Genomic DNA, 17,549 nt, shown 5'->3' with positions numbered 1-17,549 from the left:
GGGGGCGGGGCCAAGTCTGGGCTGGCGACAGCGACGGCGTCGGAACTCGCTGGAAGATCGGCCCCGGGCAGCTCAACAGTTCGCGAAGTCCGGGCTCGCGGCCGCGGCTCCATCTGCGCCCGGGGGCGCGGGGGCGCGGGGGTCCCCGGGCTGCTGCCTCCCAGGGCTGCCCCGGACATGCCCCGCACCCCCTGCCGGACGCCCGCACGGCTCCACCGGCTGCGATTCGGGGGGCTCTGGGACTAGAGCGCCCCCACCCCAACTTATGACTTTGGGGTCCCCCAGCCCGAGAGGAACGGGCGGCCCGGCTGGGGGAGCCCCAGGCATGGTGTGACGGGGCGGCCAGCTTCGCTGCGCCCCCCACTCCAGCCTCCCGTCGTCTCTGCGCCCTCCAGAATGTAGCTGCTCTCTCTGCGTCCCCCCCGGACTCCAGCCGCAGTCTCCGCGACCTCCGGGCTCCAGCCGCCAACTCCTTGTCCCCCGGGACCTCGCCGCTGTCTGCGCGTTGCCGGAACTCTAGCCGCCGTCTCCGCGCCCCGCGGAGTTCAGTTTGGCGACCTCCTCCGTCTTCGCGCTCCCGGGACGCCAGCAGCGGTCTCCGCGATCCCCCCAGGATTCAGGCACAGTTTCCGCGCTCCCCAAACCCAGACTCCAGCCGCCGTCTCCGCGTCTTCCCGGATCCAGCCCGTGTCTCCGCGCCACCCCCCACCCCGGCGCCCCCAAACCCAGACTCTAGCCGCGATCTCTGCGCTCCCCGGCATCCAGCTGCCGCGCCCCCCGCGCGCGCCCCGAGTGCGCCCGGGCCTCGGCGGGGAGATGAACGCGCCGCTGGACGGGCTGTCGGTGAGCTCGTCCTCCACCGGCTCGCTGGGCTCGGCGGCCGGGGCGGGCGGCGGGGCGGCGGGGCTGCGCCTGCTGTCTGCCAACGTGCGCCAGCTGCACCAGGCGCTCACGGCGCTGCTGAGCGAGGCGGAGCGGGAGCAGTTCACGCACTGTCTCAACGCCTACCACGCGCGCCGCAACGTCTTCGACCTGGTGCGCACCCTGCGCGTGCTGCTGGACAGCCCGGGCAAGCGGCGCCTGCTGCCCATGCTGCGGCTGGTCATCCCGCGCTCCGACCAGCTGCTCTTCGACCAGTACACGGCCGAGGGCCTCTACCTGCCCGCCACCACCCCTTGCAGGCAGCCCGCCTGGGGCGCCCCCGACGGCGCAGGGCCCGGGGAGGTGCGCCTGGTGAGCCTGCGGCGCGCCAAGGCCCACGAGGGCTTGGGCTTCAGCATCCGCGGGGGCTCGGAGCACGGCGTGGGCATCTATGTGTCCCTGGTGGAGCCGGGCTCTCTGGCCGAGAAGGAGGGCCTGCGAGTGGGGGACCAGATTCTGCGTGTCAACGACAAATCCTTGGCCCGGGTGACACATGCAGAGGCCGTCAAGGTAGGGCTCCGGTTTGGGGACGAGGACGCGGCAGAGTGGTGCATGTCCTCGTGCGGCGGTAGTCCCATGCTGTGTGTCCTTAGGCAAATCACTTGACCTTTCTGGGCCCCGTTTTTCTTAAAAGTGTTTGTTTAAAACAGGAACGTCTAGTTTTTTTGAGCAAGTAGATGCCAGGCACTGGGAATGTATGACTAGCGAAACAGACACGACCCTGCCTTCGTGGGGCATAAAGGCTGGTGTGTGGGAGACAGACGTTATCAAATACGTGGACGGATGTATGCTTACAAAGTGATGAAAAAGGCTGTGGATTCTTATGAGCATTAAAAGAAATAAGGTCTGCTCTGGGCATATGGTTAGTAATCAGCGGGTGGCCTCTGCTTCTGCTGGTGTTATTCTCCTTATTCTGCCGGCTTTTGCCCCAGAAAAAAAGTTTCATTAGCTCCAAAGTGGCCCAAGGAGGCTGTTCTGGTGATCCACAGAGCTCTGGCCTGATCCTGCTGTTTGTGGACCAGGCTGTGCATCCTGGGACAAGTCACTTGCCCTCTCGGAACCTCTGGTTCTCCACTTGGAATATGGGGCTGCTGGACCAAATCAGTGTCCTTAACCTTGTTGGAAATGAGGCCCCTGCCTGAAGGTCAAACATACATCCCACACTCCCTTGAAGGTAGTTGTGATTTTTGTGTAATTGGGAAACAGAAGGTCATGACAGCAAGCTGCCGGGGCTTTACCCGTGCTGTTGAGAAGAATGCGTGTGTTTGCTAATTGCGTGCCCAGGGCTGCTGAAAACAGGCTGGAGGGTGACATGGATTGTGCTTGGTCTGCGTGTGGATTCAAGCATCCTTTGCAGGCGTTCTCACATACACACACCACCTTTGTGTGCACGAAGTGAAGAGTTTTGGGGGAGCGGGACAGTGACACACTCTCCTGCAGGGAAAATGCTCCCTGGGGGCTTGGCAGGTGGTGACCCAGCTCCTCAGCAGCCCGCCCCTTGCCTCTGCCCTGGGTCCTCCTCAGTGCCGGCGTCTTGAGCTCCAGCCAAGGGCCTGCTGGCTGCCTGGAGGACCTAGGCGGCAGAGGCCTGCGGCTCCTTCCTCCGTGATGTGCAGTGACCTGAGGCCAGGTGTGTCTTGAGCCCCCTTTCTGACCGTTCACCTGGGACGTGACCATCTCATCTCTGACCTTGGCTTCCCCGATTTGCTTCCCAACTCATCTGCCCCCTGGGGAGGCCCCTGAGGATTTTGGAAACTTCTTGGCTGCTTTTGGAAAAAGGCTGGTGAGTTTATATCGTTCCAGGGGCGAGTGCAGCAGACACAGCTCCTTGTGGGTTTCCATACGCCCGTCGACCCCTCCCTCTCCTCCCCCACAGCAGTCTCTTCCCTTGATCTGACATTCCTGTAAATTCTGTATAAAGAAATAGTCCATTAGCCTTTGACCCTAAAAGGTCTGGAGTTCCCAAATGATAAATTTATACTGGAAAGATCACTTGATCTAAATGGTCATTTATCAGCGTGGATTTAATTTTGGTGGCAATTTAAAAATACTCGGGGAACTTAATTATCACAAGGGGTAGCCTTTGGGAAGGCCTTAAGTAGCCTGGATGTTAAACCCACAGGCTCTGCCCTTGCTTGGGGCCCCAGGCCAGCGGGGCCCGTGGGGCTGAAGCCACTTGGTTGGGAGTTTCAGCTTGGGGGGGCCCCCCCATCAGGTCGCTGACACTCTGCTCTTCTGTCTGAATCTTCCCGAATGACATGCCAGGTGCTGCGACCCCGTGACCCGGAGCACCAGGCCTCAGCTCGCTTCCTTCCCCTTGGTGCGTCCAGAGGAAGTCCTTGGCCGGGTGGGAGCCCGTGGGAGCTGAGCAGCTCGTTTGTCCCTGACTGTCACTTTTCCTACCGAGGCGGGTCTCTGCTAAGGCACCCCTCGTCCGGCCACCGTCACACACACACGTCCCTGCCCCTCTGGACCCTTCAGAAGCCACAGGCAAGATGAGTGCTGCTTCGTGTCACCTTAACTCCAGGAGGAAAAGGGGCCAGACTTTCCGTGGGTGGAATTTAAAACGGAGGAGGCGGGACCTCATGCTGGGGCCTCCGGGAGCGAGCGCCTCCGGGTCGATGGATGGGCAGCCGGTTTCAGTGACAGTTCAGAACACCTGGGGCTGTTGACACATTTCCACGAAACTCAGGGGGCTGAGTCCCTTGACAGAAAGCCACCGTGGCCCCGGCTTCTTTGCTAGGTACAGACTGCCTTTGCCCGGGCTTTCTCCACTCCCAGCCCCTGTCCATCAGCCCCAGTGCTGTAGGGCAGTGCCTGGGCATTTGATGAGAAAGGTACATTCCTATTAACTGAACTTCAGACTTATTCAAATGTCACCAGTTTTTCTGCCAACGTCCCTTTTCTGCTCCAGGATCCCACATTGCATTTAGTACAAGGCGTGCTTTCTTTTTCAATTCCTTTCCTTCAATTTTCTTTTATTTATTTGTTTCTTTATTGCGTCTCCCTCCGGCTTGATTGGGGCACAACGAAGAAATAAAAATTGTATATATTTAAGGTCTACAGCATGAGGATGTAACATACCTCTACGCTGTAAAAGGATTACCATAGTCCAGCTAGTTAGCGTATCCATCATTTGACGTAGTTGTTTTATTTCTGTGGTAAGAACACTTAAGATGCACTCTCTTAGCCAGTTTCAAGGAGGCAACACAGAATTATTAACTATAGTCACCATGCTGTGCGTTAGATCCCCAGAACTTAATTCATCTTATTCCTGGGAGTTTGTTCCCGCTCACCAGCATCTCCCCATCCCCCCCTTACCCCCAGCCCTTGGCAACCACCATTCTACTCTCTGCTTCTGTGAGTTGCACTTTTTAAAATTCCACATATAAGTGAGATCATGCAGTCATTGTCTTTATAGGTCTGGCTTGATGTCCTCCAGGTTCGTGCATGTCTGCGCCAATGGCAGGATTTCCTTCTTTTTCACGGCTGAATAATATTCCATTGTATATACCTGCCCGCCACATTTACTGTCTCCATTCATCTCTCAGTAGACACTTAGGTTGTTTCCGTGTTTGGGGTATTAAGGAGATGTGTTTTCAATCTGAAAATCCTTGTTTTTCTTCTGCAGGTAGAAAGAGGGGGAAAAGATCCTTTGAGCTTCCCAAAGGAGAGGTTAAGTGTGTTTGTGTATGTGGGGTGGGGGTGTGTGTAATAAAAAGAAAATTAAATTTTAGGAATCAAGTACTTAAGAGTTTCTGAATCAGAGAGGGTCATCCCCCCCCCCCGCCCCCCCGCCGGGGACAGAGGCGATTGACCATAGGAACGTTTTCCCGCTCTCTGGTGTTCATTGTTACGCAGAGCAGTTCAGCGAGGATTGATCCTCTGGGCTCGGATCAGGAGGGGCTTCCCTGTCTCTCCTGAAGCCTGTTTGCTAAATCAGCGGGGACAGGGCCAGACGCGGCAAGCCATTTACTGTTTGCAATTATGTTGAAACGCTTGATTTTTGAAAAATCTATCTTGAATGAACAGGAGCCAAACTAACAATAATAAAAAAAAGTAGACCTTTCCAAGATTGGCAGACAAAAATGCTTGATAAATTGGCCAAGGAGTGCACAGATCCGGGATGCCGTACTGGGCCCTGCTGTCCGCTTGCTGTGTGACCTTAGGCCAGTCGCTGACCCTCTCGTCCTAGTATGGATGGGCCAGGGGCTGCCCGAGATCCCTTCCGGCTTAGACCGTCTGGGATTTGCTCAGCATGTGCTACACAGAAGGCATTTGGAATGTCTGATCTGATGTTTTCTTGTTCTCTTGGAATTGCTTGTGTGTAAGGCAGAGTAGGGAACGTTGGCTAAGGATTGGGAGACGAGAATCTTGGCACTCTTGGATAGCCTCCTACTGAGTCAGGAAATTGCTGGGTTACCTGCTACTGATGAGAACTTGACTGCTGTCCTTCAACCCAGGAACTCCAGCCCTGGTGCCATTCCAGAGTAAAGGGGCAAATGGCAACAGGATTGTGGCGGGCACGACACTGCCCTGGGAGCGCTCAAAATCCACTTGACTTACCCACTTGCTCTCTGAGTCCCTGATTCCATGGGTGGCAGAACGCGGGGTATCCAGATGCTGCTGGGATGTGTCTCTGTACATGTGTGTTTGATCTCCATCAAAATCTAGCAGCGTCGTTGCAGTCTCTCCCTGGCTACCTCCAAGAACACATTAGAATTTGAAACATTCCAGAACTTAGAAACAGTGGCCTGCCCTTGTATTTCATTAGGGTGATCACACCCTCCCTTCCTTCGCATAATAACCCAGGAAGAATCTGTTTGTATTAATATATAAGTCATTGCATTTGGTTTGGCACATTCGAAACGACACATTTGTCACTTTCCCCATTGTACACGGTTAGCTGAAGCCATTACAAATTATTACCCTTTCCAATTTTGTCTCTGAAACGCAGCTTCTCCCGCTGGTGTCATTTTCTGTCTTCCAATTCGGAAACCGTGAGAACGTGTTCATGGCTATGCGCAGACTTTCCCCGGGCCGTGTGCTTGCTCTGGGTCCTGTGGGTCCTCCTGGTAATGATGTGTTGAAAGCTCTATGTTAGTAAACCTGTTATTGAATTGATGTTTGGTTCTTGGATCCAGAGGCTGATGCAGCCCATTGAGAGGGTCCGTTTCTTTAGTTTAGTCTTTAGTTATTTGGCTCAAGCTGATGCTCAAGGTTTTAGAAAATGACACTGCCTGTGGAGGACAAAATCCTTTCCACTGGGTGTTTCCTGTGCTAGTCTAAGAAGCGTTTTGTAGGGTGGAAAAGAATGCCTTTCCTTTTTGTGAGTTGATATTTTTATAGATGATTTCTGCCTCCCGATTTTAAGCTGGAGATGAAAGAGTTATAGGCTCACCCCCTGCTGGCTTCTCGTGTTTCTGTCGTCCCCCTCTTCCGACAAACCCCGAGTTGTTTATTACCTGCCATAGATTCATTGTTTGGATGGAGCTGCGAAGGAGCTATGATCCTTTAACCCCTGGCCAGTTGGAGTGTGTGTGTGTTGTTGGTTCCCACCTCTGCCTGCTCCAGCCGCATGGCACACAGCCCGTACGCACCTGTCAAGTGCACGCAGCCCCTTCTGTGCCTGTCTGCTCACGCTCACAGCACGTGTGCATCGCCTCCGAGTCGTAAGCCCCCCTCCGCCGTGCCAAGGGCTTTGTACTGAAGCAGGCAGGGGATTAGGATCCAACGGGCTTCCCGGCAAGGCTCTTTGATGACCTGGACGGGCAACGGCTGGTCTCCACTCCTCAGAGTCTCCAGACCAGTGCCCGGCAAGGGCCAGAGGATAAATTAGACAGAATGGCATTTAATGGCTGGAGGTGGCTGGAGGCTGAAATGCAAATCTGTCCAAAGTGATTCTTTCTCTTCCTTTTTCTTTGGAACCCCCAAGCAAGAATCTGATGTTAACGCAGAGCTCACACGGACTTCTAATGGCGCCCCAGGGTGGGGACTGCTTTGTAAAGATTCCTGAGCTGCAGTTTCCATCCTCCTTTGATAGCGTGGCAGGTGGAAAGGGCTCAAAGAGCAGGAGTCAGGCTTTCCGTTCGTTTCCGTGCACCCCTGGCATCAGCCGCAGGAGGCAGCTCCAGGGGGCGGGGGCACGTGTGTGTGAGCTGTGCTTTCCTGGAACACTGTTGGGAAGAGAGGAGGCTGATGTTAGGGGTGCCCACTCTGTACCGTGCTTTCTCCCTTCCCGGGGAGGCCGGGAGGCCAGCAAGGTCATGCTCAAGGAGGTGAAATGGACTAGCCCAGGGTCATCGTTGGCATTAGGAACTACGTGGCCCTTCTGCCTGACCTCCCGGCCGGAACCCAGCCCCAGGGTTGGGTTGCCAGCCTCCTGGAAGACAAGCCAGCCCCTGCTGGATGGCACGCAGACATCACATTTTGTGCCTAACATCTGGGGGCCTTTTAAGAACCATCCAGATGTTTCATTTTGCTAAGTGGGGAGTCTGATGCCCACGCGCCAAAGGAAGGTGGCTTGTTTTGGCCCAATCCGTGGTCAGGCAGAGCCGTTTGTCCACACCCACTCCGAGCAGTGCTGACCACACCCATGCCTGTGGCTGGACCTCAGAAGTCAGAGACGCACCATACATGGCCCTGCCCTCCTGGAGCCACTGGGGGGACATGGACCCCCCCATGGCCACAGGTCACCAAGGCTTTTAAGTGCTGTGACATCTGCATCCTGTCGCCCCCTTCAAAACAGTGCCCCTCACCCCATCTGACCCCGCTCCTCCATCCCTTTACTGTGCTTTAATTCCCTTCAGAGGACTTGTCATTCCCAGAAGGACGTTTCACTGTTTGTTGATCATCTGCCTTCCCCATTACAAGTGAGCTCCGAGAACGGAGAGTTGATCTCCATTGGTCACTCACATACCCCAGCACCGCCTCAGTGCCTGGCACATGGTAGGTGCTTTAATGAATAAACAAATATTTCCCGAATGATTGGAATGGTGTTGTTCCCAGTGCACTGCTGGTGAGCTCCCTGGCTCCCGGGCGTGATATCTGAAGATGGTCCCTGGGTGGCAGCATCGTGGGCACTGGGTAGAAACATCGAGGAGTGCCACAGGCTCTCATGTGTGCTTTCCCGCGGAGCCGGCTGTGGGGCTGTGGGCACGTCACGTGACGTCTCTGAACCTCAGTCTTTGGAACTATGAAATGGGCAGAGCCACCTTCCCAGGGATCCAGTGACTTAAGAGTTGCAAAGACATTTGGTGAAGAGGAAACCCATTACCGCTACTTTAGTGAAAGGTCTTTTAAAACAAGGTGGTCTGCGCCTAGATGGGCAACAGCTCTTCCCATCCTCTGCCGCCCAGCTCCACCCTACGAGACCCCTTGGGTTACTTCATTTGTCACTTTGCTCTTCATTTTAAAGCCACATCCCAGAAGTGAGTTATTTCCGAAGCCTCGCTTTGTCTGTGATCCCAAAATAGAATCACTCCTGCATCGTGAAGCAATCAATGAACCAGTTTTGGGGGGAGATAGAGTTTCTGGCTTTTTGTTTAAAAAACAACCACCACCCAGTTCAGGTTTCCAGAAGCCCCAGCTTTTCAGGTGAAGGCTGAGCGCCTGCTGACCCCACGTGCGTTTAGAAGCGGCTTTATTCTCCACCGAGGGTGCCCAAATGGGTCTGGTTTCCCTTCTCTTGCAGGCCCAGCCCCGTCACCTCCTTCCCCCTTGGAGAACGCGTGCTGCTTCTGCTGAATGGGCTGTGGTGGCACTTCACCTGGCAGGCCGGTTTCCTAGCTGTTTTCCCTGTCTACCTGGGCTTTCGCGTCCTCTGGACTTTGAATGCAAAGCAAATATATTAGCTTCCCGTGAACAAGTCCCAGGGGGGGTCCTCTTTACGGGATTCTAAAGCTGCAGGTTACATGGAACAACATGCTAAAATGACACCAGGAAGTGTTTCCAAATATCCAGGTGCTGGGGCCTTAGAAGTATGTCACTTGCGGGGGAATTAACAAGCCCCCAAAACAGGTCCTAACCACCCTGAGGTTACAGCACCACCTTCCTTTAGGATTCGCACCCCCAGCCCAACATTTATCCACAGAAAGACTTGACCAGAGAGGTGGTCCTCCTGTGTCCCCATCCTGAGCTGTTTCGGCGCACGATTCCAGATCGACAAGGTCAGTGTGAGATATTGGAAAATGAAGAGAAGGGAGGTCTGTACCCAAGAGGTTAGAGACGGCTTTTGGAGATGGACCCGGGTTCATCTGACAGTGTCCTTGGCTGTGACCTTGAGCAGCTCCTCTGCGGGTGACTCAGACCCCCCCCCCCACCTCTTGAACCCGGCTCACGGTCCTCGCAAACTGGTCCTCGCCGTGGCACATCAGAAGTTTGAAAAATGCGGCCGTGGAGGTCCCGCTGCGCGCATGGTCATGAAAAATGTTATCGACTGTATTCGCTTGGCTTTGAAAGTCTTGTGTTGTGCCTGCTCAGTTTAAAAAAACAAAAAGTGCCACCGGGAGACAGTGTTGGGACTCGGGGCCCTCGCGATCCGTCGTGGCTGTTTGAATTGCAGAGTCATTTTCTAAGTGTACTTGGTATTCCCACGTAGGCAGAGTTTCTTTAAAGATGCAATTGCTTCTCTCTGGATTTTGGCATCTGCATTTTTGTTTACAGCAGTAATCAGTCACCCAGGGGTTGGGTGGAATCGTGTGTCCTGACCTCCCTTAAAAATGTTGGGGGGCAAGACAGATGCCTGGCCCAGAGGCCAGTGTGTGGCAGCGTTGTCCCTCGGATCGGCTGCATCCCCATCCTTGTTCCCGAGCATCCTTCCCTGATGAGGAGGGGAGGGGGCTCTTTGCAGAGCCCGTTAAAGCAATTAATGCAGGTGAAAGTGGTGATTTGACAGCATGGGCATCTGGACTTAAAAAAAAAAAACCCCTGTAATTTCTTTGACCCACATCTGAAACGTGTGCTAGGCTTCATTAAGAGGTTTCTGATTAAGAAAAGAAAAGTGGTCCAGCTATCAGAAATTACCCTCCCACGCGGGTAGCGAAGCTGCGCTCAGAAATTCCTGGGAAGGGTTTTCCTTCGGCTATGTCCATCCTCCTGGCCCCGGAGGGGGGGCCTGGTGTCCCGTGGTGTGTCTGGACCCAGCGTGACCTTTATCCTTTCCTTTGTCTCTTTCTGCCTCCCGCCTCTTTCTCCTGGGAGGCCCCAAAGCTTTCCCAGATTTCCCCCAACTCTCTTGAACCCTCTCCCCCCTCCAAGAGTCCTTCCAGCCCTGAGATTTAAATCTACTGGGAAGGTCAGGATGTTTGGATGACCCTCAAATTCCTTCCTCTCTTCCCTCGGAGGTCTATATCGTCACCCAACTCTGAAACAATGCTTTGTTTCTCGCTCCCTGTGGGCCCCCACAGCCCAGTGCATCGTCCCAGCTGACCAGCCTGCCCACCCAGAGCTGCCCCACCTGTGGGAAACCTCTTCTTTCCCTCTGCATCCTCATTAGAGTGGCCTGTGTCACTTATGGCACAGATGATACATTTCCTACTGTTTCCTTGTATTGCTCTGTGGACCATAATAACCTTTGTCTTGAGGGCTTCCGAGGAGCCAGACACCCTTCTCGTACTTTCTGTGTATAAACTTGAACCTCATGACGGTCCTATCGGGTTTGAGGGAAGTGCCACCTGTATCACGTCATTTTGCAAAATTGCAAAGAGTTTGTCACTTGCCTGTCGTCACAAGGATGGAAAGTGGGAGAGCCAGGATTCAAACACAGGTTTTGTTATCTTGAGGGAATGTGTCCGTCACTCAACACCAGAGAGAGGTGACATCCCGCGATGCCTGGGCCTGGGCTGTGGAGCCGGATGCTCTGGGCTCAAAGCCCACCTCTGGCCACCTGTGGGGCCTTGAACAAGCTTCTTAACCTCTCGGATTCTCAGATTCCTCTTCAGTAAAATTGTGATGGGAATCGCAGTCGGGTGGCAGGCAAGTTACTTCTTGGTTCATCTCTGAAGTGGGGATGCCGATGGCCACGCGGGTGATGTGTTAAAACCCTGGGCCCATCTGTCAGTCAACATTTAAGGATTACCCACTATGTTCAGACCACTGGGTTGAGGTTTATTTTCCTACCAGATGATGCTCTTCCTGGTATAAAATACCTAACACACAAGATGCTTACAAGCTCCTAATACGGAGCACACTGATAACCATGGCCACCACGGAGGGTCTCCTGTGCGACCCAGGAGCTCTGCCAGGGCTCCATGCGAGGCCCCCACCAACTCGTCACCGCAGCCCCCCAGGGAGAGGAGACTCAGCATCCGGAGGAGGAGGGGACCAGCCTCCTGCACACAGGTGGAGGTGGCAGGACCAGGATTCGAACCCAGGACTCCTGCCTGCAGACCGTGTGCTCCTTGCTGCTCTTGACCGCTTCTAACAGGCAAGGCGGGCGTGCAGCCCACCACGGCGCTGGGAGTCAGGGTCAGTGCCTGTGCATTTCTTCACTGACTTTTTTTCTTATGGAAAGGGCTTTGCAGCACTTGATGAGAAAGCTCGCTAGGAACCAGACCGCCCAGGCCACGGCCTCCAGCCCCTTCCCGGGGAAGCGCTATGCCTTTGATTGACTAGACGGTGGATATGGAGCTGCCCCTGGGCTCTCTCGGCCTTCTCCTCTCCCTCTATCTTATCTCTTTTGCCATGCCTTTTTGTGTATTGTCTGAAAATTCCCTCAGTAGATAACTGTGACCTCAATTCAACCGCCATCAGGATAAACCCGTAACTTATGAAATCATCCCACTGAACTCTGGAGTCTCTGAACCTGTCTACACTGTCTGCCGGGTGGGCAGGATGAGAACGGGGTCTCCTGGGCCTCCTGTAAAAGGCTGGTGGTCGTCGACCCCGTCGCAGGCTGGACAAATAAGGGGCCATTCTGTCTGGTTCGTAGGAAACATGAGGAGTCGAGGAGTCTGCCTGGGTCTTTAAAATAAAACGTTTGTGTGTGTGTTTTAATGACCTAAGAGATAGGGGTTCAATCTAGAAAGCTTAGAAGCCCCAGAAAAACACAGGAAAAAAACCAAAGATCATTAATAATCCCTACCACCCAGAAATAATAATTATTGACAATCTGGTTTGTGTCTGTCTGGTCCCCCTGTGTCCTTTGTGTTGGGAATTTTCTACAAAACTGCCATTCTGAACATAGTTATCAAGCCTGCTTCTTTCACCAAACAATATGCCACGACTGTTTTCCCACCTTGATAGATGTTTCTAGAACACGATTTTTAGTGATTGCATAATATATTACAGCGAAGAGGTACACAGTTTATTTGACTAATTTCTTCTTGTTGGACAGTTTTTTTTTTTAACCTTATCCATATTGCTGCTTTAAACATTCTTGCTCATTAATCTTTACGCGCATCTCCAATAATTCCTCTGGCTGTCTTTTGAGAGGCAGCATTGGCTCAGGCAGATTTTTAAGGCTTTGATAACTGTTGCCAAATTGCTCTTGGGGAAAAGTTTGGTTTTTTTTTATAGTCCCTTCTACCAACGTTAATCTGAGATGCTTCATTTTTCCCCAGCCTTGCCAACCCTGGATGTTATATTTCTTTTCCATTTTAGCCAATCTGGTAGCCAAAAAAATATCCTATTTTAATTTGCATAATTTAAAAAGCAAAGTTGAACTCCTTTGCGTGTTTATTATTTGTATAGCTGTATATACGTATATAAGGTACATAATATATCATATGCAATATTGTATATTATAGTTTGGTGAGTGCCATCAAGTCAGTTCTGACTCCTAGCGCCCCTGCAGACAGCAGAGCGGAACCCTGCCTGGTCTTTTTGCGCCATCCTCTCACCCTCCAGATGATGCTCCACTGCTGTTCACAGGGTTTTCATGGACAATTTTTTCAGAAGTGGGTAGCCAGGTCCTTCTTCCTAGTCTGTCTTAGTCTGGATCTCTGCTGAAACCTGTCCATCAAGGGGACCCTGCTGGTATTTGAAATCCAGTGGCATAGCTTTCAGCATCACAGCTACACGCAGCCTCCATGGTATGACGACCAACAGGTGGGTGGTTCCCTGACCAGGAAATGAACCCCGGGCCGTGGTGGTGGGAGCATCGAATCTTAACCACTGGACCACCAGGGCTGGCTTGTATATTACATAGACATATATAATCATGTATATGATGTATGTAACATATTTACTTATTTTTGGTGTATTACTTATTGATGTCCAATGCCCATTTAATCACAAGAGTTGTACATTTCCGTGTCATCACATCTGTCCGTCTTTTTCTGTGTGGTATCTGCTGATAGGTTGTTAGAAGATGGTTGATTCGTCCGCCTGGGTTTGGACTCTTCCGTCTGAGGGTGAGTTAAGTCGGAAGCCCATCCCTTTGTGAACTGAGGATGCACAGAGAGCAATGAGGGCCAGGACTGGAAAGAGTCCAGGAGGAGAACACGCCCCATCCATGTGTCCGCTCATGGACCAGGAAAATCATACTGATGAATACAGGTTTTCCCAGTGGATGGGTGAGCTGTGGGCGTCGATTCTAAACAAAATAACACTCCATTGCAAACCCATCGAGGCTCCTCTTGAGTGATTATATTTATGACTGCTCCCACCTTGTTAGTTCTTTTAAAGGAAAATAGAAAACAATAGAGACAAAATTGAAAAGAACATTCGTAAAGCAATTTACTTAAATTATAAGAGACTAAAAGCCAGGCTTAGTGGGTAATTGAAGAATTGCGTTAAAAAGGAATCAATATCTTTCTGGAATCTGCTCTGCCCTCATCTTGTGAGTTGTTTTGCAAACGGATGGTCCCTCTGTCTATCACTATCTTGCAGATTTCTCCTAGCCTTATCCCCCAGGACAACATTCTTTTCCTCTCTTTGCTGGTTCGTGGTTTTCCTTTTCGCACAGCCTTAACTCACTGAGACATTTAGGAGCAAAGATGCTGGAGAGCAGAGACTTTGAAAGGTCAGGACATTGTTCCAGCCTCTGGGATCCCGGTGTTCCAAGCCCCAGGGCAAAGGTTTCTGTCTGTGTCTTCACCCTGAGCCTCCCGAGAATGTCAGACTCATAAAGAAAAGAGGGTGGAGGGAATACAGTTCATTTTTTAAAATCTCCTTGCTAAGGCCCCAATTAAAGGCACATTTAAACAGCATTCAAGAAGATGAAAAGAGGAAAAGAAGATAGAAGATTCCCACCCTCGTAACTTGTCATCGCTTTTCTCCCGTATGCCTGGCCTTGAGCTGTGTGCATTCAGGTTCCCTTAATGGTTCAATCCTGTGCTTTGTTCGTTTATGCTTTGTGCGAATGTTGTCCTGTTGTTTTGTGACCCTTGTGTTGAGCTGCGTTTCAGGGAGGGAGCCCCGGACGGGCTCTCCCAGCTGCTCTGCAGTCCAGTCTGTTTTCCTGGGATGCAGAAGCTCAAGGAGGTGAGGTGGCCACAAAGAGCCAGGGCAGACGGAGAGTGAGTTCTGAACACACCACTGCCCACTCACGTCAGCGTGCCAGAAGAATCTAGACTGACACGTTTTGGACTTTTGTTTAAAGGAATGCTCATACGTGACATGCATTCTTAGGCCCAAGTTAGCAGCAGCAAAGTATTTCTGGGGAATGGAGGGAGAGAGTAAGATCAGAAAACAGACTTATTGCCCAAGTGCCTGTGAACAACGTTTCTCCCCTCCAGCTACATGGAGAAGGGAGCTAATCTTTGAGATGTGTTTTACCATTCATTCATCCACCACTTGGCAATTGTTTTATTGGGCCTCTCCCATGTGATTGGTGTGATTTAACACCTTCTTTAAACTCTACATATCCCATTTCCTTATTTATTAATATGTTTGTGATTAATATTCCTTTCTACTTCAAAAATAACTGAGCGACTTAACCTAAAAAGCACCTCAAGAAAAAGGCAGAGAGATCAGAAACCATATTGGAAAGTGTGTTGCCTTTACTGGGGACAGTATTTCATATTTAAATGGAATTCTGAGCTTCCTGGCAACCAAGGCAAAAAGGGAAATTAATATATTATTTAGATTCAATGAGAGAACTCATTGGTAATTCAGAAGAGGTAAAATTCCTCGTTGGCAGTCAATTTCAAGAGGAAGCATTTCTTTGCTGTCTCTCATTTTATGTGAAATCATCCACTATCTCCTATCTTTCCTATTTGTTGATAACACCTGCAACCAAACCAGAAGAATTCCCTGCCTTCTCTGTCTGTTCAGAAAGATGTAGATAAAATGATCGCTCATATAAGTCTGTGTCTGTCTGTTGAGATACATACTTTCGGGGACAAGGAGCAGCACGTGCAAATAGCTGGAGCACTCGATACCGTCAGAAAGCCGGTGGCAGAGGCAGGAGATGAGGCTGGCCCGGCAGGAGACGAGCCGCACGGTACTGAGACACGCTGCAAAGAGCCTGCCTTTTACGTCAGAAGCTGTGGGAGAGATTGGGGTGGGGAAGGGGTGACTTGCCATTTAAAAGGATGCCGGCCTGCAGAGACTGATTGTGGAGGAGGGGAGGCTGGAAGCGGTTGGAGTTAGCGGGCCCTGTAAGAGGTAATTAACACAGATAAAAACATGGTGCAGAGGGAGGGAGTCTGGAGACAGACTGCTCATTAGGGCTTTACCCTCTCGTGATGATAAAGTATGCCACCGGGGCGGAGAGTCCACACCGCCAGTTCCTGTCCTCCCTCCGCGTGGGGCTGAATGGGGACGGTCTTTCTAGCCCACGTGGCCGCGCCTGGCCCCAACTCAGGGTTCAAGAGCCCGGGGGCTGTCACTCATTTGCAGCCTGTAAGTCTCACATCCCCGCTTCACACCCTCTCCTTGTCCATCTTGTGAGGCCGAGACATAGGGTTGGCCTTGTGTGCCCTGAACCCCCTTGAACTTCTGGTGAGAGAGGCACGAGTTTGGAGGGTCCAGGATTCACAGCTGACCCTGCCTCTTGCCCTGTCTGTGACCCTGCATAAGGCACTTCTCCACCCGGAGGCTCTTGCCTCATCTGTGCAGCGGGAAGAATAAATTGTGAGGTCATCACGGTAATTTTAATATTACCGATAATATTAACCACCGTTTGCTGGGCACCTGCTGTGCGCCGTGCCCAGTGCAAGATGCTCTGGGACTGCTATCTCTCCAGGCCTCATTCTGCCCGCGGGACGACTGCATAGCGGCGGGCATCACAGCCTCATGCGGGGGGAGGCGGGGTGGACAGCTGAGGTCCAGAGGGCTTCCGTCACTTGTCCAAAGACTCCTGGCTAGGGACAGGCGGGCCTTTGTCTGGGAATGGCTTTCTAGCGAGTATACCTTCCACTGAAACACTCTTGGGGGGGTCGTCACCCTAAGACACGTTTTTATTTCAATGCTGTGCGATGCTTTGGTCACAAGGTGGAGTTGGACAATACCGCCAAGATTTGCCCGGTGTCACAGTGCTGCCCCCTGCAGGTGGCTGTAGGGACTACAACCGGGTGGGACACCCTCCCCAAGAAACACTGGCGTTCATGAAAAAGGACGCACTGCCCAGTGCCCCGGAATCCCACCTTTCTCTAGTCTAGAGAATTAAGGGCACCTGTGCGCCAGGATGCACACAAAAGTGTGTTCATCACGGCATCGTTTGTGCTGGCCGGCAAAATGGGAAACAACCTCAGTGTCCAGCAGTCGGGGAGCGGGAATTCAATATTGGTGTCTCTGCCAGGGACTGCGACGTGGTGCGGGAAGAAATGAGCTTAACGTCATTGAACTGGTGAGGGAAAATCCTCAAAGTACATTCTTTAGCTGGAAAAAAGGATGGTGATGAAAATGTTAAGTATGAGTCAATGTATGTAAATATCAGACAGCGCTCGTTTTGTCCATGCACAGCCGCAGGTTTGTGAAGTGCACAGAGCAAGCGAGGAAGGGCAGACCCCGAATGCGGCCGTGGTCACGTGGGTGGTGGGTTGAGATTTGTCCTCTGGGTTCCCCGTAAGAACAATACCTAAGCCTTTTGGAGCTCTTGCCTGTGTGCCCGGAGCACACACTTTGTGCGTATTAACTAATTTAGTCCTCACAGCTGCCCGTGAGAGAATGCCACTATTACCCCGTCTCATGCCTGGGAAACTGGGGCCGCGACTGGTTCAGGGACTTGCCCGGGGTTGGCGCTGACAGGTGGCAGAGCTGGGCGGGAATCCCTGTAGCCCGGCCTGGGGCTGCGGCTATAAACCGCTCCGTCTTCTGCTGTCTCCCCAAATCCCACGCGTGTCTGCGGTGTGTGTGCTCATGTGAGTGTGGGGAAGCGGTGCCCCAGGTCCGCCTGAGCCCTCGTCTGGCGCACTATTCGCCCTGTGGCCGCATCTGAACAGGCTGCTGGGGGCCGCCTGGCATAGAGAAAGCTCAGCGAATAGCTTGTTGAATGAACGAACAAAGGGTAAAGCAGTGGATGAGACAACGCAAGGAACTTGCTTTGGAGTCTTAGAGACAGGATGTGTGAAGGCGACGTAGAGCCTCCAGAATAGACGGCAAGAAAAGCAGAAGTGTGCTGGGTGCTCTTGGAGGAGAGTCCGTCACCATCTAGGAAGGCTTCCTGGAGGCGGTGGGCAAGGAGCTGAATGTCGAAGAGGAGCAGATATGAGGAAGTGTGGATTTAGGGAAAGAAGGCTGTT

At 52.4% G+C, this 17,549-nt stretch overlaps 1 protein-coding gene across 8 annotated transcripts in view; it reads left to right on the top strand.

Annotated features, from left to right (window-relative positions):
• Positions 1-17,549, top strand: part of WHRN (whirlin) — an 86,581-nt gene continuing 69,032 nt past the window's right edge. For 5 of the 8 annotated variants that reach the window (XM_070597104.1, XM_070597103.1, XM_070597102.1 and 2 more), the window contains exon 1: positions 13-1,431. In XM_070597104.1, the coding sequence (XP_070453205.1) occupies positions 817-1,431 (615 nt within the window). In that variant the 5' untranslated portion in view covers positions 13-816. Of the gene's footprint in view, positions 1,432-17,549 lie in introns of all 8 variants that reach the window. The other 3 variants (XM_070597106.1, XM_070597105.1, XM_070597099.1) reach the window with 2 other exon arrangements.

This window comes from Equus przewalskii, chromosome 26, assembly GCF_037783145.1.
Source record: "Equus przewalskii isolate Varuska chromosome 26, EquPr2, whole genome shotgun sequence".
Classification (NCBI taxonomy): Eukaryota; Metazoa; Chordata; class Mammalia; order Perissodactyla; family Equidae; genus Equus; species Equus przewalskii.
Note: the sequence above shows the minus strand (reverse complement) of the source record. Positions and strands in the feature narration are given on the sequence as shown.